The sequence below is a fragment of the Heloderma suspectum genome, chromosome 10 (assembly GCF_057233095.1).
Source record: "Heloderma suspectum isolate Gila_16-S chromosome 10, 16-S_ref, whole genome shotgun sequence".
Classification (NCBI taxonomy): domain Eukaryota; kingdom Metazoa; phylum Chordata; class Lepidosauria; order Squamata; family Helodermatidae; genus Heloderma; species Heloderma suspectum.
In genome coordinates, this window is record NC_139467.1 from 4,542,581 (window position 1) to 4,568,743 (window position 26,163).

The 26,163-nt window shown below is 47.4% G+C and overlaps 1 protein-coding gene across 1 annotated transcript; it reads right to left on the reverse strand.

Annotated features, from left to right (window-relative positions):
- Positions 1–341: 341 nt before the first annotated feature.
- LOC146337493 (synaptosomal-associated protein 25-like) lies at positions 342–18,975 on the reverse strand. The gene is made up of 7 exons (XM_084814707.1): positions 18,904–18,975; positions 15,845–15,886; positions 7,321–7,369; positions 5,651–5,768; positions 5,126–5,257; positions 3,467–3,611; positions 342–410 (listed from the first exon to the last, which is right to left on the reverse strand). The coding sequence occupies exons 1-7, from the start codon at positions 18,973–18,975 to the stop codon at positions 342–344; spliced, it is 627 nt and encodes a 208-aa protein (XP_084670833.1).
- Between the last annotated feature and the right edge of the window lie 7,188 nt (positions 18,976–26,163).

Below are 26,163 nucleotides of genomic sequence, written 5' to 3' on the forward strand. Positions count from 1 at the left end.
AGACACCCTTGCATTAAGATGATGGGTTGGATCCAGAAAGAGCTCAACGGAAAATGGTCTCTTGTGCAGACAGATCTATATTCTGCAATGCATATGGGATGCACAACCAGAGACTTTGAATTATGCTCTTTGGTCATATTACGGCTCTACTTAGCTGCAAGCCAAGGAGTTTTAATCGCCATTTTAGCAACCAGTAAGCATGCGTGCTTGTTCAGGAAATGGGTGAGTTTCAGAATGGAAAACTTGATTGAGATGCCTTGGTTTGAATCAATCCACTCTGGATTTAGGGTGGAAGTTGTCATCGTTGCTGGGGTGGGGGTAAGAGGTGGCAGGAGGGCATTTCAGGCTTTTTTCAGCATCTTGGTGGTTTGGTTGTTGGCTGCGTTGATGCTAATCACATTCGCAACAGCCTGAGAAGAAAAGGAAAATGATGAATGGTGGAGTGCAGAGAATATTGTTCTGCTCCAGAGACAGACACCTTCAAAAGATGCAGAAGCTATTGCATCAGCAGACCTGGCCTGCACCTATGCAACCAAGGCCAAAAGTACACCTTACACCAGGGGTGGAGAACCTCTTTCATCTGAGGGCAAGATTCAGTTTCACATAAGCTCTCGAGGGCTGTGTTCCAGTGATGGGTGGGGCCAGCAGAATGGGGGTAAAACTGCCCCAAAGCCAGGAAATGACAAAACGGTGGTTGGGGAAAAGGGAGTGGGGCCAGGTGAACAAGGCGTGGCTATCTGGGGGACCACAAGAAGGCTTCATTTGGCCCCCTGGCCTGAGGTTCTCCATCCCTGCTTTACACCAACCTGGCACTCTCCAGACATGTTGGACTCCAACTGCCATTATCCCCAGCTACCATGAAGTGGCTCTCAGAGGGAGATCTCCGTCCCCAGCATATGGAGTTTAAACTAGTGTTTTCCCGCATTAAAGAAAAACACGATGGGATGGGGAGCTGCTGAGAGATTTTGACACAGGGAAGCAGCAGAAAAAGAAACAGTTCTGCGCTTTTTCTGCTCAGTCGCTCCCACCAAATGCAGCTTTTCCTCCTCTTAAGGGGCCTTGAGCCCCATGGAATGTGTAGTCAGGGCCTGATGTGTTTGTCTCCATCTGTGCTTGCTGGATGACTAGGTTGCCTCTGAGTATAAGTGGACTGTCCACCCCATTGAGTCACTACAACTGGTCTTCCTCCGAACTGTGCACTGCAAATCGATGCCTTGATGGGACCAGGGAAGACGTCAAACCAGCACCTTTCATGTTTATAAATTAAGGAGAGGATGACACTGTCCTCCATAGACTTTTGTCTCGCTCTTGGTAACACCTTCCTAAACATATTATCATCTTTGGAGTTAACAAATTGAAATCATCCTTCCCCAACCTGTGCCATCCAGATGTGTTGAACTACAACTCCTATAATCCAGCATGGCCATTGGGAATGATGGGATTTGCAGTCCCACACATCTGAAAGGCACAAATTATAGGAGTGGCAGTCCCACACATCTGAAGGGCACGAATGATAGGAGTGGCAGTCCCACACAACTGGAGGTTGGGGTATACAGAACCAGAATAGGGATGTAGGAATCAGCAAAACCAGAGCTCACCCAAGTTCTCTGAATTCCATCTCGAAGCTCGTTCCGACTCAAGTCCATGTCAGATTGCGAACTTTGGTTTTTTCTTTTCACATGAAAATCTGCTTATTTTCGTGCCATTTTTTCCCCAAATGTACACATCAATTGTGCGCATCTTTGAAATGTACACATTCTTCTCCCATTGATTAAAAAGCATTTGTGCACATTTTTCAAGAGTACGCATACTGTTGAACACATTTTTTTGGTCCACAAATCACACTGCAAGCTCGGAAACGTACGGATTTGACCACAGATTGAGTCCAAATTTGTGTTCAGTCTGGAAGGTGCGAGCTGGGCAAATCTTGATCAAAACCAAACTGAAATGAATTTCTCATACATCCCAAAACCAGAATAGGGATATCCGTTGCTAGCAAATCTGGCCCTTTCTGGGCTCGCTGAGTTCCGCAGCGCACCCAGTGCATCTTACATTTGTGGGTCGAGCCGTGGGTTTCCCTGAACTCCAGGGACTTTTAAACATATTTTTGAGCGTGTCAACCATAATTAGAGATTTGCACAAATTATGGCCAAAATTTGCGTGAATTTGCACAACTGACTAATTTGCCTGATTTGTGCAAATTATGCAAATATGTGCAAAAAACACCGAAAATCCACTAGCTGGCCCAGAGTCAGGCCAGTTAGCGGAAGGTGGACGAAGTCTGTGTGGGGCGGAGGGAGCTGATGAAAGCTCAGTGAGCTCCACTGCCCCCCCCAAACAGATTCCTCCGACATCCCTAAACCAGAAGGATCTAGGGATGGGGGAGAATTTCTTCCCGAAACTTCGGGGGGCCGAGTGCCAACGTATTCGGCCCCCCGAAGTAGTTTCGGGGAGAAATTCTCCGCACCCCCCCATCCCCCGCACCCCCCCCAGGATGGGACTTACCTTTCCCGAATGTCCCTCCCGGCGGCGGGTCCCGGCGGCGGTTTGGCAGGTCTTCGACAGGGGCAGAGGCGGCAGCCGGTCTTTTGACCAGCTGCCGCCGCCGCCATTCCAATAAAAGTAAAAAAAAAAACTACGCCCCCGTGATAGGCTACGTGACAATTAACGTAGCCTATCACGGCTAGATTTGCAAAGTCAGCCGTGATAGGCTACGTAAATCGTCACGTAGCCTATCACGGGTGACTTAAAAAAAAAAAAAAAACGCGTACGGCTAATGGCGGCCCCCATAGGGAGCCGCCATTCGCGTTCCTTATTTGGTCGCTGTAGTCTACGTAAATCTTTACGTAGACTACGGCGAAAATAAGGGCAACGCTATAAGGGAATAATAATAAGGGAATAAGGGAATAAATAAGGGAAGCCTCCCCCCCTGGCCTGAACTTTGGGGGGAGCAGCGAAGCGCCTCCCCCCCACCGCGAAGCAAGCTGCAAGACCAGGTAAGTGGCTTTCGTGCACCCCTAGAAGGATCTTTAGAACGAAATAAAATAACAGAGCCCCCTGCTGGTTCGTCAAGACATAACCACAGAACAGACTGCCTGGACCATGATGTACACCAGCGTTTGCCAGCCTGATGCTCTCCCATGGCCAATAGCCATGCCGGCTGGGAATGATGGGGTTTGCAGTCCGAACACACCTGGAGGGCACCAGGGCTGGGGCAGGCCAGTGTATCCTTTCAAGCGCAAGGATGCTGCTGTGCTGTTGATGGGCTAGTATGGAATGAAGGTCTTGGAGAAGAACAGGCGTAGATCTTACAACCCATAAGCGCTTTAAATTTCCTACACAATATTGGGGGCGGGGTTCATTTGTTCAATGTGGAGATTTGACTTGGGTGCAGAAACTGTGAGATGGATGGACGGACGGACGTGCACACTGTCCCCGCCCCATCCCAGCTGAGTGCGTCACTCACCTTGTCTTTAATGTTATCCACTTGCTTGCTCTGGACATCAATTTCGTTGCTCATATCCACCGCCATACTGCGCAGATTACTCAGCATGCTGTCCACTTGGGTCAAATTCTGTTCGATCTCTTCCTCCACATCATCTTTCATTATCCTGAATGAAAACACACAAACAGCAGGAAAAGGGGCTGATAGATTCCAAGGAGGAATTTCCGCATCCGACAAAATGGGATCCCTGTACTCTAATTCTCTGATGGCATGCTGATTCGCATTAGCATGCTATGATAAATACATTAAGGGTGCGATCCCACGCGTTTTGAAGCTGGCTGATGGGACAGATCGAAGGAAGGCCAGCATCTCTTCTCGATCATCCCAGAGTGCAGGACACGGAATCATGGGCTCAAGTGACAGGAAGCCAGATTCCGGCTGAACGTCAGAGCAATACGACAAGGGAACCCCTGACCTAGGGAGGTGGTGGGCTCTCCCATGCTGGAGGTATTCAAGGCAAGGCTGGACAGCCACCTGTCAGGGATGCTCTGACTTGGATTCCTGCATTGCGCAGGGGGTTGGACTCGATGGCCTTGTAGGCCCCTTCCAACCCTACGATTCTGTGATTCTATGAAGGGCTTCTTCACACAGCGGAGAGTCAAACTATGGAATTCGCTACCACAGGATGTGGTGTTGGTCACCAATTTGGATGGCTTTAAAAGGGGGTTAGACACATTTCTGGAGGAGATGGCTACTAGTCCTAATGGCTATACACTACCTCCAGTACCAGAGGCAGTGTGATTATGTACATTCCGTTGCTGAGGAACATGCGCGGGAGGGTGCTGTTGCGCTCATGTCCTGCTTGTGGGTTTCCTGTGGGCAGCTGGTTGCCCACTGTTGGAACAGAATGCTGGACTAGAGGGACCTTTGGTCTGATCCGGCCCAGCTGTTCTTATGTTCTTATGTTTAGAAAGAAAAAAGTCCTACACCTCCTAGCATTCCTCAGCCAGCATGGCTGGCTGGGGAATGCTGGGAGTTGTAGGCCTTTTTTGTGACTAAACATGCCTAGGATTTCACCTTAAATTAGTAGCAGCTTCCTAGGAGCCCAAGTACCCATGCACATAAAGGAGGCTGTCCTGCTGCCTCTCAGTCTGATTCACTGTTCTGGTTTTGCTCCTTAGCTATCAGTCTCCGCTGGAGGGTGGATGGAAGTTCTCCCATGTCTTTCCATCAGAATTTGGATCATTTAGTCATGCCTGAAACAGGGCCACAGTGGAACAAGCTCAATCTTTGGGCTCTAACACTGGTTTGAAGGAAACCTCTCTAAATGTAAGAGTGAAGTTCACATACAATTCTTAATCCAGAAAAAAAGAGTGTGACTGAACTCTTGGGACTTTAGCAAACACTGTCTTAAAAGTGTCTGTGCAGAAGGGGCTGCTTTCTCCCCTCCCCTGTCTGTTCCAACATAACAGTAGTAAAACCTTCTATAAACAGAGGGAAACAGAAACCACCTCATCCTTTACTCCAGTCTTCTCCAACCTAGGGTCCTCCAGATGTGGTGGACTACAACTCCCATCACCCTCAGCCAGCATGGCCAATGATGGGAGTTGTAGTCCACGACATCTGGAGGGCCCCAGGTTGGAAAAGGCTGCCACACTCCCCCCCTCTTCTCTCCTTTACCTCTGGATGAAGGGCCCACTCATGATCATCTGATTGCCGTCGGCCACCATGCAAGGCTGCCGAGAGACCACCTTGTCCTGGCTGTTGCCAGCTGCTGCCTTGTTGGCCTCAAGGGCTTTTAAATTCTTTAACCTACATTTGAAAAGAACACACATGCAGACAGGAATTCAACTGTTGATGTTGCTTGGGAACAATTCACTGGGAAAAGAGAGCATTGATGGGAGAGTGAGACTGTGAAACGTCCCAGAAGAAAAGCGTGATGGAGGAAAAGCAATCTACAGAGGAAAAGTCAGTCAATAGCTATTTATCACAACAGGGGAAATTATGAAAGCCTCCTTGTATGTAAACAGTCTATCCCAGAATACCAGATGCTGGGGGAAAACAACAAGAAATGGGCTATGAACTGCATGCCCTGCCTCTCAGCTTCCCAGAAGTCTCTGCTTTGCCACTGTTGGACACATGCCAATAAACCCACTTTGGTCCGATCCAGAAAGGCTCTTCTAATGTTTTTACAGAAGGACTTACTTGGCACAAGGGCAGACGAAAAGGCCGCAGCACTTGGCCATGTCTGTGAGGTTCTTCTCTGCCTCCTTCATGTCTTGGATAATCTGGTCTAAGCCGTCCTCAATTCGGTCTAGCTGCTCTGAACAGGAGGAGATAGAAGACAAGCCAATGAAACCTTTGACCCAATACTCAAGCTACGAAAGAACCAACCAGTACAAGGCTCACACACACTGGCTGCCCTTTTTGGACACACAGGTTGGACCTACATGTCCAGCAGAATAAGGTTCTGGAGTGAACTGCATCAGGTTGCAGGGGCAAGACTCCCATTTCTGAATGCTCCTCTTTGTTTCGCTTTGTTTTGAAATCTCCCCTCTAGCAGTAAACTAGCATTTCTGGTTGGTGGGCAAATTACCTACGTGCAGTGCATTTTGCTAATGTAGAGCAGCATTCAAAAATGGCACCTTCCTCCCACGTCCTGAAGTTGTGCAGTTCTCTCTAGGACTGCCTGTGTAGCTTCAGCCACCATCTGTAAGGTTAAGAGTGGCCAGTAACTAGATAATTGTCCCACACAAGAGTGAGGGTTTTAAGCCAAATTAGGAATTGCAAGTATGGAACCAGAATACAATAAAGCAGCCTTCCTCAGCCTGGTGTCCTCATCACACTGCCCTTATACAAATCGATGGTGCGACCACACTTGAAATACTGTGTACAGTTCTGGTCACTGCACCTAAAAAAAGATACTGTAGAGCTGGACAAAGGGCAGAAGAAGTCAACTAAAATGATAAAGGGACTGGAGCAACTCCCCTCTGAGGGAAGGTTACAACAGCTGGGATTGTTTACCCTGGAAAAACGGCAAGTGAAGGGAGGCATTATAGAGGTGTATAAAATGATGCACAGTGTGGGGAATGTGGACAGGGAGACATTCTTCTCCCTCTCTCCTAACACTAGAACCCAGTGGGGTCACCCCATGAAGCTGATTGGGGGGAGATTCAGGACAGATAAAAGGAAGGGCTTCTTCACACAGCTTAAACTATGGAATTCGCCACCACAAGACGTGGTGATGGCCACTAATTTGGATGGCTTTAAAAGGGGGTTAAATAAATACCTGGAGGAGAAGGCTATCAATGGATACTAGTCCTGATGCCTCTGTGCTACCTCCAGTACCAGGGGCAGTAAGCCTATGTACACCAGATGCTGGGGAAAATGGGCAGGAGGGTTCTGTTGCACTCATGTCCTGCTTGTGGGTTTCCCCTTGACAGCTGGTTGGCCACTGTGTGAACAGAATGCCAGATAGACCCTTGGTCTCATCCAGCAGGGCTCTTCTTATGTTCTTACGACTGCATCTCCCTATCTCAAACCAAAATATAGACCCACTATACATACACAATACATTTACTTCACTCAATATATAAAAACATATGTAGATACAAAAGTGAGAGAGAGGAATACAATTTCATCAAATGTGTCCTTGGGCTGTGGGAAGAGGAGTGAATTTCAAGACAACTTGTTTGGAATAAAAAAGCATTTGATGTTCTGTTGAAGGGTGTGTACAACTGGAGAGATTTTTGTTCATCACCAAAATGAGAGTTGTAGTCCAACACATCTGGAGGGCACCAGGTTGGGCAAGAGGCTGCAGTAGACATTCATATGTGAAGTGAAAGCTCCACCATTAAGCCTGCGGCCTTCCTTACCTCCCTGATCATCCAGCATGACCAAAGTTCGAATCCCAGCATCTTTGCTCTGTTTGAAAAAGACGGGGAGGGAAGAGTTGACAAGTATATTAAAACCCACCTAATGTGGCATTATTTCTGGGGCCTGAAAGAGATCACCCAAAAGCAAGACATCAACAACCGAAAGAAAAGACAAGGAAACAAAAAAGCCATGCACGCAATCCCAAAGGGATTTCAGAAATGTATTTTTTAAATCAAGAGTTTTTCTACATTTATTGTATGCTCATCATTCCTTGTTCATGGTTGTTTATGGGTTCTTTAGATGATGTCGTGACCCTCCAGTTTCATTTCTCCATCTAAAGAACACTTTCAGCGAGTTTTTTTCAAGCAGTGAAAATGACATATTATTTGTGAAAGCAAACGAAAATGTTTTTTCACTTATGTAATTGCCCTATTCTGCTATACCACAGTGCCACCTAGAGGTTATGTCATGGAAAAGCAGGAAAAGAAACACCCTTCATGTACTGCTTGGATCTCAATTCTGTGACAAAACCAAACGTAGATTCAGCAGATTAATAGCCTCATGTAGAAAAGCTCCAAGGGAATGCCTTTAAAACTACTTCAAAATACACAATACTTAACATTAACATGCTCTGGAAAACAATACCCAATGTAATAAACTAAATTCAAAATATATTCGAGATAGACCAAAGTTGCATAAAATCTAAAAGCTCCAAATATTTGAATATGTTGCAAAACAGAACAAGATAATCAAGGGAGAAAATGGGACCTCTCCACCACCAGATTATACCTGAGAGAAACATTCTTGGCATCCTAATCTTCAGAGAGAGAGAGAGAGAGTCTATATTATTATTTAACCCTTTAGGGGCTGTAGAACCAAGCCTCAATTCATCCTATATAGCAGAGTTGGAGAACCTGTGGGCTCCAGATGTAGTGGGACTTCAACTTCCATCAGCCCCAGCCAGCATGGCCAGGGATTATGGGAGTTGTAGTCCAACAACCTTCAGCAAAGGAGATCGTTACCTTGTCATGGTACTGGAGCTTGAGCACCTCAATGACCTCATGAGCTAAACCGTGAAGGGACACCCAAGAGGGGAAGGTCATGGCAGAGAGATCAGACTAAATACAATCCCTGGGGAAGGAAACGGCAACCCACCCCAGTATTCTTGCCATGAAAACTAAATAGTTCAGTACAACCAGAGATATGTCGGTTTGTTTGTTTATTTATTTCATTTCTATTCCGCCCAATAGCCGAAGCTCTCTGGGCGGTTCACAAAAATTAAAACCAAACAGCACACAATAAAACAATTTAAAATATATAGAACATTAAAGCCACAATATAACAATGCAACCACAATAAAACCTAGCAGCAGTGCAGGAGTTTAAAATACAGATTTAAAACAGCAAAGCTAAAAGTTCAGAAAGCTAAAATGCTAAAATGCCTGGGAGAATAAAAAGGTCTTCACCTGGCACTGAAAGGAATACAATGTAGGTGCCAGGCGAACCTCGCTAGGAAGCTCATTCCAGAGCTGGGGTGCCACAGCAGAAAAAGCCCTCCTCCTAGTAGCCACCCGCCTCACTTCCTTCGGCAGGGGCTCACGGAGGAGGGCCGCTGACGATGATCTTAAGGTCCTGGCAGGCACATATGGGAGGAGGCGATCCTTCAGATAACCTGGCCCTAAGCCGTTACGAGCTTTAAATGTTAATACCAGCGCTTTGAATTGGGCCCGGAAATGGACTGGCAGCCAGTGCAGCTGGAAAAGTACTGGCATAATATGAGCTCGCAGGCCAGTCCCTGTTAACAATCTTGCTGCCCTATTTTGGACCAGCTGAAGTTTCCGGACCATTTTCAAAGGCAGCCCCACGTATAACGCATTGCAGTAATCCAGACGAGAAGTTATCAGAGCATGGATAACTGTAGCAAGGCTCTCGCTGTCCAGATAAGGGCGTAGTTGGTATACCAGCCTAAGCTGATAAAAAGTGCTCCGTGCCACTGAGTTCACCTGTGCCTCAAGTGACAGTTCTGGATCCAAGAGCACCCCCAAACTACGAACCTGATCCTTTAGGGGGAGTGCAACCCCCTCCAGAACAGGTTGAATATCACCTAGCCGGGCAGACGAACCACCCACTAACAGTACCTCTGTCTTGTCCGGATTGAGTTTCAGTTTATTGGCCCTCATCCAGTCCATTACGGTGCCCAGGCCCTGATTCAGAACAGCCACTGCCTCACCTGGGTTTGATGAGAAAGAGAGGTAGAGCTGGGTGTCATCCGCATATTGATGGCACCTCAGCCCACACCTCCGGATAACCTCCCCCAGCGGTTTCATGTAGATGTTAAACAGCATGGGGGATAAAATAGAGCCCTGCGGAACCCCATGGCACAATTGCCATGGCACAGAGCAATAATCCCCCAGCACCACCTTCTGGAATCGGCCATCCAAGTAGGAGCGGAACCACTGTAATGCAGTGCCTCCAACTCCCAATCCAGACAACCTATCCAGAAGGATACCATGGTCGATGGTATCGAAAGCCGCTGAGAGGTCCAGAAGAATCAACAGGGTCGTACTCCCCCTGTCCCTCTCCTGGCAGAGGTCATCCCACAGGGCGACCAAGGCAGTTTCCGTTCCAAAACCAGGCCTGAAGCCCAATTGAAATGGATCTAGATAATCCGTTTCATTCAACAGTGCCTGGAGCTGTCCTACAACCACCCGCTCAAGCACCTTGCCCAGGAAGGGGATGTTGGCCACTGGCCTATAATTGTTAACAGCCTCTGGGTCCAGGTTAGGCTTTTTCAGGAGTGGTCTAATTACCGCCTCTTTTAAAGCGGCAGGCACCACTCCCTCTCTCAAGGAGGAATTTACAACCTCCTGGACCCAGCCGGACATCCCCTCCTTGTTTGATTTAATAAGCCATGAAGGGCAAGGGTCAAGCACACAAGTGGTCGATCAGACTTGGCCAAGCACCTTGTCCGCATCCTCAGGCCTCAGTAACTGAAACTCATCCAATAAAACTGGACCAGACGGTGCTCTGAATGCCTCTACCAATGGAACTTAATCATGGTGTCCAATTCATGACGAATCTGAGCGACTTTATCTTCAAAGTGCCTTGCAAACTTATCACAGCATGCCGCTGAGGGTTCCACTGTCTCTCTCCCTGGCCTAGACTGTAACAGGCCACGAACCACTCGGAAAAGCTCCGCTGGATGATGCTGAGAAGATGCAATGCTGGTGGAAAAGAACTGTCTCTTTGCCACCCTCACTGCCACAGAGTAGGCTCGATAGTGGGCTCTTACCTGTGTTCGGTCAGACTCGGCACGAGTTTTCCTCCACCTGCGTTCTAGCCGTCTCCCCTCTTGCTTCATTGCCCTCAGCTCAGGTGTATACCAAGGAGCTGGCCGGGCTCTGCGCAGAGGGAGAGGGCGCTTGGGCGCGATCGTGTCAACCGCCCGAGTCATCTCTGCATTCCACAGAGCGACCTGGGCTTCGACAGGAGCACCAGCCATACCAGCAGGAAAATCCCCCAGAGCCCTCTGGAATCCATCGGAATCCATTAATCTCCGGGGGCCGACCATTTTAATAGGTCCCCCACCCTGGCAGAGGGGAAAGGCCGCCAGGAGTCTAAACCTCAGCAGGAAGTGATCTGACCATGACAAAGGGACAGATGTTAATTCCTCCACTTTCAGATCACCATCCACCTGCCCAGTCGAGAAAACCAGATCAAGCGTGTGTCCTTTTGTATGCGTTGGGCCGATGACATGTTGGGACAGCCCCATGAAGTCCTGAGCCGCCCCGGATACAGCGGCCTCGGCATGGAAGTTGAGATCCCCCAGGACCATCATCCTAGGGGTCCTCAACACCAAGTCCGAGACCACCTCCGTCAGCTCAGGCAGGGAGTCTGATGGGCAGCGGGGTGGGCGGTACACCAACAGAATCCCCAATCTGTCCCGGGTACCCAACGCAAGGTACAAACACTCAGGATCTGCACTCGAACGAGCAGGAAGCCTGGAGAGGGAGATTGAATTCCTATAGACCACGGCAACCCCCCCTCCCCGACCCTCAAGTCGGTGTTGGTGCTGCACCGAGTACCCAGGAGGGCACAGCTGGGAGAGAGTGACCCCTCCCAGTTCCCCCACCCAGGTCTCAGTAATACATGCCAGGTCAGCCCCCTCATCCACAATCAAATCATGGATGAGGGAGATTTTATTTTGGGCCGACCTGGCATTCAGCAGCGGCACCACCAGAACCTAGGGCAGACGGGTAAGGCCGCCAGGAACCATCAGGTTGGGGGAAGAACCGGAAGAGGGGACAGCTGTAAGGTGTCTAGCCCCTCTTCTCCTCAGCTGGCCTGTTAATCCCCCAACGCCAGACCTCCCCCTGCCCGTGACCACAGTTATGGTGGCACCTCCCCGACCCCCTGAGTTGCCCAATAGTCCTCCCAGGCACATATTAAAATGTTAAGATATAAAATGCACAACAGTTTAAAAGAATACAAAAGAGATAAAAGAGAACAGCAGCTAAGAAGGAGCAGATAAAGTCCACGTTTGCCCCTTTCCCCTTGTCTTTAAAGCTGCAGCCCTCTGCTGCTGCTATTTGCTGCTGGTATTGTGGCTGCTGGTGTCTCTGGAGAAGCAGGTGGGCGGGTCTGCAGGTGCTGTTCCGTGCGACTCCAAGTCCAAGTGCCTCTGGCAGCCCCGCCTTAGTACCTGTTTGGCGGGGGCAGAAGCAGGCTCAGGATCCACCCAGTGCAGCTGCTGGCTGGTCCTCCTTCCCCCAGGCTCCTTCCCATTGGAAGATGGTATACCATCGGAAGATGGGACTCCCAGGTCGGAAGATGGTCAAAATGCTACTGGGGAGGAACAGAGGATAAGTTCAACCAGCCCCAGTTGTGATGACGCCGCTAGCTCAAAGCCGAAAGGACGGCTAGCAGCCGCTGGTGCTGGTGGTGAACGACGAATCCGATGTTCTAAAGATCAACACACCATAGGAACCTGGAATGTAAGATCTATGAGCCAGGGCAAATTGGATGTGGTTACTGGGGAGATGTCAAGATTAAATATAGACATTCTGGGTGTCAGTGAACTGAAATGGGCCATTTCACATGAAATGACCACCAGATCTACTACTGTGGACAAGAGGACCACAGAAGAAATGGAGTAGCCTTCATAATTAATAATAAAGTGGCTAAAGCAGTGCTTGGATACAATCCAAAAAATGACAGAATGGTCTCAATTCGAATTCAGGGTAAGCTCTTTAACATCACAGTGATCCAAATATACGCCCCAACCACAGATGCTGAAGAAGCAGAAGTAGATCAGTTCTACGAGGATCTGCAGCGCCTACTGGATAGTACACCAAAAAAGATGTTATTTTCATTACAGGAGACTGGAATGCTAAGGTGGGTAGTCAAACAACACCTTGAATTACAGACAAGCATGGTCTGGGAGAACAAAATGAAGCAGGACATAGGCTGATAGAATTTTGCCAAGACAACTCACTGTGCATAACAAACACTCTCTTCCAACAACCGAAGAGACGACTTTATACATGGACTTCACCAGACGGTCGACACCGAAATCAGATTGACTACATCCTTTGTAGCCAGATGTGGTGGACATCTATGCAGTCGATAAAAACAAGACCTGGAGCTGATTGTAGTTCAGATCATGAACTTCTTACTGCACAATTTAGAATCAGACTAAAGAGAATAGGGAAGACCCACAGATCAGCTAGATATGAGATCACTAATATTCCTCATGAATATGCAGTGGAGGTGAAGAATAGATTTAAAGGACTAGCTTTAGTAGATAGGGTCCCGGAAGAACTATGGACAGAAGTTCGCAACATTGTTCAGGAGGCGGCAACAAAAAACGTCCCAAAGAAAAAGAAAACCAAGAAGGCAAGATGGCTGTCTGCTGAGACACTGGAAGCAGCCCAAGAAAGAAGGAAAGCAAAAGGCAACAGTGATAGGGGGAGATATGCCCAATTAAATGCAAAATTCCAGAGGTTAGCCAGAAGAGATAAGGAATTATTTTTAAACAAGCAATGCGTGGAAGCGGAAGAAGATAATACAATAGGAAGGACAAGAGACCTCTTCCAGAAAATTAGAAACATTGGAGGTAAATTCCAGGCAAAAATGGGTATGATCAAAAACAAAGATGGCAAGGACCTATCAGAAGCAAGAAAAGGTGGCAAGAATATACAGAAGATCTGTATAAGAAAGGATAATAATATCGGGGATAGATTTGACGGTGTGGTCAGTGAGCTCGAGCCAGACATCCTGAAGAGTGAGGTTGAATGGGCCTTAAGAAGCATTGCTAATAACAAGGCAGCAGGAGACAACGGTATCCCAGCTGAACTGTTTAAAATCTTGCAAGAGGATGCTGTCAAGGTGATGCATGCCACATGCCAGCAAATTTGGAAAACACAAGAATGGCCAACAGATTGGAAAAAATCAACCTATATCCCCATACCAAAAAAGGGAAGCACCAAAGAATGTTCAGACTATCAAACAGTGGCACTTGTTTCACATGCCAGTAAGGTAATGCTCCAGATCTTGCAAGGTAGACTCCAGCAATTCATGGAACAAAAATTGCCAGATGTACAAGCTGGGTTTAGAAAAGGCAGAGGAACTAGAGACCAAATTGCCAATATCCGCTGGATAATGGAGAAAGCCAGGGAGTTTCAGAAAAACATCTATTTCTGTTTTATTGACTATTCTAAAGCCTTTGACTGTGTGGATCATAACAAACTGTGGCAAGTTCTTGGTGGTATGGGGATACAGACGCTGACTGCAGCCAGGAAATCAGAAGATGTTTACTTCTTGGGAGGAGAGCAATGACAAATCTTGATTAAATAGTGAAGAGCAGAGACATCACACTGACATATTCCCCATAGTAACCTATGGCTGCGAGAGCTGGACCATAAGGAAGGCTGAGCGAAGGAAGATAGATGCTTTTGAACTGTGGTGTTGGAGGAAAATTCTGAGCGTGCCTTGGACTGCAAGAAGATCAAACCAGTCCATACTCCAGGAAATAAAGCCAGACTGCTCACTTGAGGGAAGGATATGAAAGGCAAAACTGAAGTCCTTTGGCCACATCATGAGAAGACAGGATACCCTGGAGAAGACGCTGATGCTAGGGAAAGTGGAAGGCAAAAGGAAGAGGGGCCGACTAAGGGCAAGGAGGATGGGTGATATTCTGGAGGTGACGGGCTCGACCTTGGGGGAGCTGGGGGTGGCGACGGCCGACAGGAAGCTCTGGCGTGGGCTGGTCCATGAAGTCATGAGGAGTCGGAAGCGACTGAGCGAATAAACAACAACAAAAGTCCAACAACTTCTGGAGGGCCAAAAGTTCCGTGTGTACCTCTGCTATATACTAATAGTGAACTAATAGTGAACTCATTCTCCAAGTGTATACCCTTCTGTAGCCAAAATGGCACCACCCGCACACAAGAGGGAGGCCTCAGCTGGCTCTCAGGAAATCGCAAGATTTGCAGAAGTTCAAACAATATTTAGGAAAAGAACACCCAGAAGGTTTTATTTTTCAGGTTCTAAGCTTTTTAAATCACCCATAGAGCTTTGGCTATTGGGCAGTATAGAAATGTAATAAATAAAAATGTTTCCCAATTCCGATTTGCTGTATGTGGATAAGACTACCCATAAACTGAGTTTATAACTGTGCAGGGATGGTGTTTCTAACAGGTTTGTAGTGGAGCCCGACGATCCTTTTAAGCAATCTTTAGGTTTTGTGTTTGATCAAAATGGGTTGGATAGCCTTATATTTTTGGAAGATAATTTGTGTGTGGGGTGTGTGTGTGGGTGCATTCCTGTGTTTTCTCTCGGAAGATATTGTTTCAGTTTATAACATGTTCAAAGATGTGGAGCTTTTTTAAGGTTGCGTGTGACAATGCCTATTTCAGTCTACCTCGAATGTATTTTGAATATTATATGGGGGTTTTGTTTTTCAGAGCATGTTAATTATTGTGTGTTTTGAACCGCTTTTGTTACAGACATTCTTTGGATAAAGAATACAGTTTTTCAAAACCCGTTGCGGATTGCATAGCTGTGCAGCTGTATTTGTGTTGCCTTGCCTAAAAGAGCTCTTTTCCAAACCCAGGGCAAGGCCTGTGGGCGAGAAACAGACAGCTGAAGGTGGAGAGGAGGTGGATGGCTGATAGGATTAAATCTGCCTTTCCCAACCTGGTGCCCTCCAGATGGCTTGGACTGCAAGTCCCATCTTTTCAAACTGGGAATGATGGGAGTTGCAACCCAAGCCATCTGGAGAGCACCAGTTTGGGAAAGCCTGGGCTAAAATGGGTCACTTTCTGACACAGAAAAGAGGCTAACCCTCAGATGAAAAGGGATCTCTGCACTCTGTCACACAACACTGTGACCAACAAATGCAAGCCAAGGCTGGGCTATGGAGCTGAAGGGGCAGGAAGCCCACTTGTCCCTGGCTGACTGAACACCGATGGTTTGCTAGCTGCTCATAAAATCTGTGCCTTCATCCGCTTTGTTTCTTTCTTACCTCATCTACCAGCTGCAGCATCCGCCTGGTGCTCTCCAAAGACTGTGGGGAGGATAAAAACAAGAATGCTATATTGGTATGAGAGAGACAGAGACAGAGAGAGGCAATTATTGAAACTGATGCCCCTTCTGCATGGTCTGTTCAGCAGAGCAGCAATATATGTTCCTTGCAGAACTCTCTAGGTTTCTGCTGAGAAAACAGGGGTGGCTTTTTAAGAGTGGAGCCCTTCTAGCATGCATTTTTCTTATGAATTCCACACTTACATAAGGAGGGCCCGGCCGGATCAGATCGAGGGCCCATCTAGCCCAGCAGTCTACCTCGGACAGAAGTCAGCCAGGTGCCTCTGGGAAACTTCCAAGCATTTTGTGGAGGCAAACATCCTCCCTGTTTTTTGTCCCTAGCATCTCGTATCCAGGGATACAGTGCCTCTGAACAATCAGTCCTTGTGGCTAATCTGGTGCCCTCCAGATGTTTTGGACTACAACCCCCATCAGCCCCAGCCAGCATGGCCCATGTTCGGTGATGATGGGGGTTGTAGTCCAAGCAATTTGGAGGAGACCAAGTTGGGGAAGGCTAAACCATTTAGGCTAGCAGCCATCACAAAAGCTTGTGGTAGCAACTTCCAGAAGTTAGTTATGCATCCTGTGAAGAAATAATGTATTTTGTCTGTGTTGAACCAATGGACAAGCGATTGGCTGAGTGACCCCGATGAAAATGTATACCCTTCCCCATCCTAGAAAAGAACTTGCCAACACAAAATGTGTTAAAGCAAATTCGTTACATGGTATGAATCTATCTTATTTCTGCAAGTCTTCTTATTAAGGTTTAGGACAGGGTTGCAGAACATCTGGTCTGCAGACCTAATTCAGTCCGCAGAGGTTCTGCATCTGGCCTGCAGAACCCCCCTGAGAGGTCTGCAAAAAAGTATTTGACTTGCCTGACTGAGAAACATTTGTTATAAGGCACCTATGAACATTATTCATAGACAGATATCTTACCCAGAAAGGAAGAAAAGGAATTCTTCCCATGTTCAGGACCGCTTTGCCTGTGTGTGTGTGTGTGTGTGTGTGTGTGTGTGTGTGTGTGTAGAAATCTATGCTCTTTGGAGGAAGGAAATCTGCACATGCTCATTGGAAACTGTTGGTATCCCCATTTGTAACCCTTCCCAAATCTTTTATGAAACCCAATTATATTTTGCAACTCGGTCTCATTTGCGTAACATCGTCCTATCACCAGATCGGAGGTTGCTGGCTTACAGCACTCCCATCACTTTCAAGTCTAACTCTGCTTGTTCTCTTGTTTTCTCCTGTCAACAAAGCCAAGACCTGCGTCATAACAAGTAGCAAGAAGGCCCTTTTCCCGGGGACCCTGAGCCAAGCAGGTGCTTATGCAGAGAGAGTGGGTGGGAAGCAGAGAGGTCTGTCACTCCTCTCTTAGCCTGGCTCCGTCCTCGCCTTTCGGGGCTTCTCAAAGGAGAAGAATAGGGAGCCACCTGCCGAAACTTCTGGCATTGTTCAGCTAAAAAAAAGGGGAGGGAACAGAACTACCGCCCAAGATCCAAGCACAAGCAGCTGCTGCCTTTGTTTTGGAGAGGCCCTAAACTAGGGTAAAGTAGAAGGGGGAACAACTTGAACATTCACAGGACATGAAGCCAGCCTCTCCCCGTCGCCAATCTTTGCATCTGCAAGGTCTGTCCATCTAGCCCCCCAGTAGCATATTAGAACTTCTTCTGTGCCCTCTGTTACACCCCAAAGTTATTTGTTAGGTTATGGCAGGGATGGGAAACTTCAATATTGTGGCTTGGGAGAGGAGGGAGAAGGTTATCCAGATCGTGGACTGGAAGACAGAACAATCCAAGCACATTGTGGTGTTTGGAGACCGGGAGGTGCGCTTGAAAGACCTCAAGGATATTTCAGGGGTGGCTACAGCTAGGGGGGTTCTTCACTGGCTCTCTCCAACACAGGAGTGAAGAAAGCAGTGAGCAAGAGCTGCATCCAGACTACGAACCTATCGTACTGCTGAGGCATCATTTTTCTGCAGTCAGCTGGAAGTGGGATTAAGGGCACAATCCCATGCATGTTTAGACAGAAGAAAGTCCTACAACTTAGTTCTGACTGGAGTCTGGCTGGGGAATGCTGGGAGTTGTAGGACTTCCTTCTGTCTAAACATGCATAGGATTGTGCCCTAAAACATTTTTGTGGTATTCAGCAATGTTTTTCCCCTTGGCCAAGACACTTCTATACCATTACTCAAAGGTAAATCCCTTTCAGCAAAAGGTCCCCTGAAACATTAATTAGAAGCTTCCTCCTTGAGGTTTCTGCCACTAATTGCTGCCTGTTCAGTCTGGCAGCAGCATTATTGATAAATTACCAATTAAATGTCCCCTTAATTGCCCTGTAATTAGTCAGTTCCTGTTCCCTGCATGAATGGCTTTAATTATTGGTTTCCTCCACCACCACCCCTTTTTAAAAATTAAAAATAACACAATCCTGCTATAAAAGAAAGCCATAAAAAAATAATCAAAGGAATCCAGGGCTTATGGCAATTAAAGTGCAATCTATCTGTTATTCACCAGTAGTGCTGCTGCTATGTTGAGCAGGAAGCAATTAGAGGCAGGGGAAGTTATTCCTTCCAGAGGAGGAAGCTACTAATTAAAGGCACAGTGACCTCAACAAGTCTCAATAGTGTTTGCCATTCCGTACAGGACAAGTTGGCACTGCAATTGCATTTTATGTGGAGAGGAAAAACATCCAGCAATTGGATTTGAAAAAGGTGGAAAGATGAAACAGAAAACACTGGAATGCAGCAGGCTAGCAGTAATGCCAGCAGTTTCGTGCTAAACAACTAGTGTGGAGGCAACTTAGATGAGATTAAGAACAATTTGTTGCCCAGAGTCAAATTGGCTAGTAAATTGAGAAGGGAGGTTGCCTTCCCAAATTCCTCCTCCCTGTAAACCTGCTTTTGTCCCCACTTCTAGCAGTGCCAGCAACACCTTTATTCAGAAACGGGGTATTTTCAAAAGCAGGATGGCTGCTACAACACAAATATATCTCCCTTACCTCATTGTTGACCTGGTGGATGCGCTGTTCAGCATTTTTGAACTCAGCTCCTGCCACACCGTTGGCTGCCATCTTGGGGTCCTTACAGAAAACTGCAGAGGGGGAGAGTTGCCCTTGTATGGATGACACCAGGGTCTTCTGCAGGGAAGCAGGAGAGATCATTAAGAGAAACATCCTTTTGAGAGACTGTAGATAGTCACCCTGCGATGTTTTGCTCACCAAAACGTCTCTGCTGTGAGCTGAAAGGAGTTCCCATTACCCTTTCGGTGCCACAGAGAATTCTGGGGTTTTCTCTCAGGTGGAGCGTTACTCTGAGAGGGTCCCAGCAACACCCTCTACAGCAGTGCTCTCCAGGTGTCCAATACATCTGGAGAGGACCAGGTTGGGAAAGGCTGCTTTGCTTACATCCTCTACTGATGAGGGTGGAAGCCAAAACATTTAGCTTAAATATATTTTTGAATACACTGTTGTTTGTCTTTCTGTCTTTCTTGTCCATTTTACCTTAAGACTGACAGTGTCCACAATGGATCCAGAGCCTCCTGGTTGGTTTGCTTTGCTGTTGTGCCGCTTTACACCAACCTCTCTCTCTCTCTCTCTCTCTCTCTCTCTGTGTGCGTGTGTATGTGTATGTATGTATGTGTGTCTATATATATATATATATACACACACACACACACACACACATACACATTCTATGGTAAGAAAAGGTGAGTTCTGAGATCAGTACAAAATGTGCACATTGAGTAAACAAGCAGAATTTATTTTCGTTATTTCTGAGTTGTTGTTTTCTGCACTACTCTCTCTTTAGTAGGACTCATTCCGCTTTGGGTAGCCCTGGGAGGGGCTGAAGCTCCATGGCCCCCCAACCACTGCAAAACGTATTCAACTACCTCTCTCGCTTTGGAGATTTCAGTGGGATTTTCCCAACACACTTTTAGGTGGATCTGCACAGCCATATGTGCTGGAAGCTTTTTCTAAAGCTGAGGTGCTTAAGTCACTGAGTTCTGTGCCAAATGAGGCTCACAGAAGCCTCCTGTCTCTCAAAGGTTTATTCAGCTGTCCCTCTGGCTATGGAGATTTCAGTGGGAATTGGCCACACACTCCCAAACACATCTTCACAGCCATAAGGGCTAGAAACTGGCTTAAAAAAAACCCCTACTAAGAGTCTCGAGACCCAGATTTCCCCGCAAAATACTACAGATTGCATTCCAAGAGAATCGCAGCATTCACACAGCTCAGCTTAGACCTGATCCCCTCTGCATATTCCCACCACCATCTCGATCCACTTCAGGCAGCTGATCTACCAGGCCCTTGCATAAATAATCCAACATCACAGCAAACTCACCAGCCTCCAGGTTTCCACAGGACTCTTTGTCTGTGGACACCAGAAGCATGTTCCCTCTCTGTCCACCCTGCCTTGGTTGCTGCCATTTTGTTGCTTTTCACAGCAAACTCACCAGCCTCCAGGTTGCCACAGGACTCTTTGTAGACACCAGAAGCATGTTCCTTCTCTATCCGCCCAGCCTTGGTTGCTGCCATTTTGTTGCTTTTCACAGCAAACTCACCAGCCTCCAGGTTGCCACAGGACTCTTTGTCTGTAGACCCCAGAAGCATGTTCCTTCTCTATCCACCCTGCCTTGGTTGCTGCCATTTTGTTGCTTTTCTAATTAATATTCTTGAGTCAAATCCAGGGTGGACAAGTCCTTCAGGCCCCCTCCTCCTCCTCCTCTGCGATATGATTCTTCAGCAGCCCCAAACCATATAATTATCGTGCTTGAAAAGTGCAGCTGCCTGCTTGTTGGGAGCCACGAAACACCACCCACCATCCCAGGACCTTCCCTTGCTCCTACCTTCTGTTGCTCCACTTTGCTTGCAGAATTAATGCATATTAAAAATAGGTGCCTGGGCCGTGTGCATTGGCTTTTTTGACTGCAAAGAAGATGAGGGGGAGGGGTGGCAAGGAGGGGGAGGCGGAGGCGGTGCAGCAGCAGGAACACTCTCCGCTCCGACAGCCCAAAGGCAGCCAAGGAGAAGAAAGCAGCGGGTTGTGTGCCGGGATAAAAGCAGCTTAGGGATGATTGGAGAGCAAAACGGCAAGTAGCATACGGCAAGTAATAAATCAGTGCTGCCACCACACTTAGGCAGTGCCAAACAAAGAGAGACACTGGCATGAAAAACGCAAATGCTAGTGTCTACGTACAGATGCAAATGTAATTATTATCATTTAAATAGAAATGCAATCCCTCTCATTCTACTGGGGAACACTGTGGCCAGGAGAGCTGTGTGCCTGCTCTCTCAGCTATTCAGGGGCTAACTCCTGAGGGGCAACTTCCTAGAGTTCTGACTGAAACCTGGAGCGGATTCACCGCCCCACTGACATCGGAGCCACCCGCCTCCACTGGCAACTTCACAGCCCCTGCTGCTCTCCCTTCTAACGTTCTTTACGGCAGCACTTCAAACAGAGGACATTTTCAAATAGAGGACTGTGCTCTGTAAAATAGGGCACATGGCCGCCCTACCACCATGTCCTTATAAACCTGTCTGGTTCTTCTTCACACAGTGCAGTTACACTCTGGAATTCACTACCGCAGGAAGCAGTGATGGCCACCAGTTTGGATGGCTTTAAAGGGGGTTGGACAAATTCCTGAAGGAAAAGGGCACCAACGGCTACTAGTCCTGATGGCTATGTGCTACCTCCAGTACCAGAGGCCTGTGTGCACCAGTTGCTGGGGGACATGAGCGGGAGGGTGCTGTTGCGCTCATGCCCCGCTTGTGGGGTCCTGGTCAACAGCTGGCCGGCCGGTGTGTGAACACAATGCTGGACGAGATGAACCCTTGGTCTGATCCAGCAGTGCTCTCCTGATGTTCTTATGTTCTTATTAAGATCTGCAGGAAAGATCTTGTTACCCACAGAGGCCTATTTGTGGGGTACACGGGAAATGGCTTTCTCCTGCTTTGCTCCCAAACTGTGGAATGTGCTCCCTCAAGAACTATGACTGGACCCTAGGCCGGCCCTCCCACAAAGCGGAGTGAAACCCCTGCCTCAGGCGGTAGAGCAGGAGGGGTGGCAACCTGTGTACCTGCCACTGTCACTCTTCCTCCGCTTGCTGCATCTACTGCCACCACCGCCACTGCCGTGTCTCCCACCTCCCACCGTGCTGCCGCTGCCGCCAGTGCCTACTCCGCGGATCCTCTCCGAGCGAGCTGGCGGGTGGCCACATTCTCTGCAGATCATAGGCCATCCCCAGGAACACCCCTTCCCACAGTGCCTGGCTCCAAGGAAATTCTGATGTTTTAGTGTTTTGCTGTTTTTAAATTGTTGTTGTTGTTGTTGTTGTTGTTGTGTGAAGGCGTTATTCTTATAAATGGTTGTACGCTGCCTTGATGACACTTTAGCAAATTCGACGGTATATAAATGTTAATAACAATAAATAATAATACATTAATTTAAAGGATTTTACAGAGGGAGGGGGGATCCAAGAAACAGTGCCATCCTGTGTATGCCTACTCAGAAGGAGGTCCTATTGAGTTCAGTGGGAATTCCTCTAAGGGAGGAGGACTGCTGCCTGAAATGGTCAAAAGAGGCTGAAGGGCTTTCTCTACAAGGAAAGGCCAAAACAAATCCAAAGAGATAAGAGAGAGGTTTGTGCCTTTTGTAACAAATACGCAGGCTGTGCAGATGCAACATCTGTCCACTATTCCGATATTCCAAATAGAGCTCCATGCCATCTCAGCAGCAGCCTTTTCCTGCAAAGCTCCCAGCACAAGGATCGTTTTCGTCCTGCAGCTCACAGTTGAGTGCAAAAATGGCTTCTTTTCGTTCCCGTCCAGGCAGGTCTGACAGATGTTCCAGTGGCTTGGAGTTCCATTTAGAAGTTGCCAGTTGACAAGAGGGTGGGGATAAACACCACCAATCACATGTTTCTTGGATCCCCCCATTTAACACTCTGGTAGGAGCACAGGCACATCCCTGCCCTGTCAATGGGGCCCAATTAAGCTCGAGACATTCCCGAAACACTTTCTCCCCCTACCCCTCAAAAATAAATCACCTTTGGAAATCTCTGGGGATTGGTTTGGCTGGCACTCAGATTGCTGCTTTGGGGCTCTGTAAGGAAATTTCATCCCCGTGCACTTGACAAGAGATCCACTGCCTGCAAGTGGTCTCAGATTAGAACTCAAACAGACCCAAACACTTAAAATGGTGGAGCAGAGGTCACCTTTCCCTGTCGCAGTATAAAGCTTCCCTTGCCTGCATGGGCTGTTTCAAGCTCTTTGCTCTGTAAAAGCCCACTTCTGTTCTCTTCCAGTGGAGTGCTGGGATATGGGCTGCCCTGGCTGGTGCGTAGTCTTTCCCTCTGGTTGGCATCGCCAACTTCCAAGCAGAGCATCAATGCAATAACCCTCCACAGATTTTGCTCTCAAGCAACTGTTCTTCAGAGGTAGACTGCAACTGAACATTGAGGAACCACAAAGCCATCCTAGCTAATTGCCAACGATAGGCCTGGCTTCCCCCATTAATTTGTCTAATCCCATTTTAAAGCCATCTAAACCCATGGCTTAGATATTGTGGCAGTGAGTTCCATAGATTAATTATGTGCCACTAGAAGGACTTTCTTTTTTCAGGCAGAACTTCATGATGTCCTCTGGAATACCTCTGTTAAGTGGCTTCCTTGCTGGTCCAGATGACCTCCTTGTAACAGAGCTGGAAGGTGGTACACTGGCAGAGTGCCTGTCGAACACCCCTAAGGTACCAGGTCAAGACCTGCTATGGGCTTGAGCCCCGAATATTGATGCAAAAGCAAATCATCTTACATACTCCTGGGTCGGAATGAGTACTTAAGCAGCTCTCTCCTGTGCATTTCAAATCTACAGCTGTCTCCTGAATGAACAGAGTAGCCTTGTAACTACGGGTGAATAGAGACCGCATTTATCAAGGGCTCACTTTGCCAGGGGTATCCGTGCAGCCACTTAATGCATCTGCCATGGGATGTGGTCATGGCTGCCAGCTGAGATTAAAAGGAGATCAGACAGATTTATGCAAGGTGGATCTATCAAGCAGCTGCAAGCCATAATAGCTATACGAAACTTCGCAGTGCATGGGGATCATGGGAGAGGTGGCTGATTCCCCCACATCCTGCTCGTGGGCTTCCCAGAGACATCTGGTTGGCCGCCGTGAGAAGCAGGATGATGAATTAGACAGACAGGCTGTTCTTACCTCGATTGTTCTGTTGACCTACAAGGAGAATTGTCCCCCTGCCCATCTTCCCTGGGTTTCATCATCATTGTTGTTGCAAATCAAAATTCATAACATCTACCAACCGTCACCAAAATGCAAAAGAAAAGAGATTCCTTCTAAGATAAACACAGTCATACCACTTCCATATTAATGAAAACAGGGAGAATGGATGAACTTTATCTTGGAATTTATCATTCCAAAATGCAGCACATGTTAGCCATCTTTCAATAAACTTGTTTTCCAGTAAGTGATTTTATCTATCACAGATACAGTAGATCAATTTCATCATATTGGCAATGTCCCAGATTTTATAAAAAACAATCTGATAAAGGTGGTGCATGAGCCGGCTTCCCTGGATTTCTGACCAGGCACAGAAATACGTTAATATTTCACCACTTTGCACACTGTGGTAAGTTTCCAACCACCCAGGGGTATCTGTGTTCACCTCTGTTACAGCCATGATCCAGAAAGTGCAAATGTAATAATCATAAGAGGTGAATGGGATAAAAAAAAGGACACACAGACACAACAACGTTACTTAATGGGCTGATCCAAGTATCTGCAATCTTTTTAGGGGCACCAATTAATCAGCAAGGGATCCAAGGGATTCCCCCCACCCCCAGTCTGATCCCTTGTAGTCTGAGAGTAGCACTCCAACTTGTTGCAACAGTGAAAGAGATCACAGGGTGCAGTTTGTGGATTACGCAGTGCCAATGTTTGAAAGAGCAAGATTTTTTGGTCCAGCCAAGGTCACTGCCCCTGGGGGCGGGGGAGAAAATTCCTTCCCAACCTGAATGATGGAGATTTCCCAATGTTAGATTCTTCATTCAGTCAAACCTACTGAAAGATAGGGCTAGCCACCTTCCAACTGCTATCAAGCCTTGAGATCTCAAATGCTACAACATAGATTTGCATCAGTCACAGTTGTCTGAAACGTTGCCTTTTGGCACACCTATTATTTTTCTGAAGCATCTTTTGGGATAATGAAGCATGATATACTTGCAAGAGCAGAGGTGCCCAAACAACAATGATCCTTTAAGAGCTTCTCCATCTGTTTAAGATGCACTTTGCAAGAGGTCAGCTGCAAGCTATGGTATAACTGGAACTCATAGACAGAGCAAAGCAACTGCAAGATGGACGGTTCATAATCTACAGAAAGAGGCATCCAGATCAGCATTTCAAAACATAACAGTAATCTGGGAACTCCAGTTGGAATCTCTGAGTATGGGGCACAATTGTGAGGTGGGGGTGGGGCAGCGGGTGGAAAGAGGTGGCATCTTCAAGCTGAGAGTCAAAAGACAAATATTCTTATGTGAAATGTCTTCCAATAAGAATCAGGCCCAGAGCTGGGGGAACTAGAGGAAGAACCCTCAGCTACCCCAGACTCTGCCAGCAAGAGGTACTCTGGAGAAAGGGATGGATCCAACTTGCACACCTTGAATTGTTAGAACTTGCTGCAGGAGAACCCAGAAGTCCTGACTCAGGTTGTAAAGAAACACTTTTGTACCAAGTTGCCATTGATAAGCAGTAGATTACTGCCTTGTTGTGGCGAAGGGGCTTGCGTAACTCAATGAAGCCATAATCTATGCCGTGAAGGGCCACCCAAGACGGACAGGTCATGGCAGAGAGTTCTGACAAAATGTGGTCCACTGGAGAAGGAAATGGCAACCCACTCCAGTATTCTTGCCAAGAAAACCCCATGGAATGTATCACAAGGCTAAAAGAGATGACGCCGGAAGATGAGCCCCTCAGGTCGGAAGGTGTCCAATATACTACTGGGGAAGAGCAGAGGGAATTTCCAAGTAGCGCCAGAAAGAGTGAAGCGGCTGGGCCAAAGCCGAAAGGACACTCAGCTGTGGATGTGTCTGGTGGTGAAAAGAAAGTCCGATGCTGTAAAGAACAATATTGTTTAGGAACCTGGAATGTCAGATCAATGAATCCAGGTAAGCTGGAGGTGGTCAAACATGAGATGGCAAGATTGAACATCGACATCTTGGGAATCAGCGAACTAAAATGGACAGGCA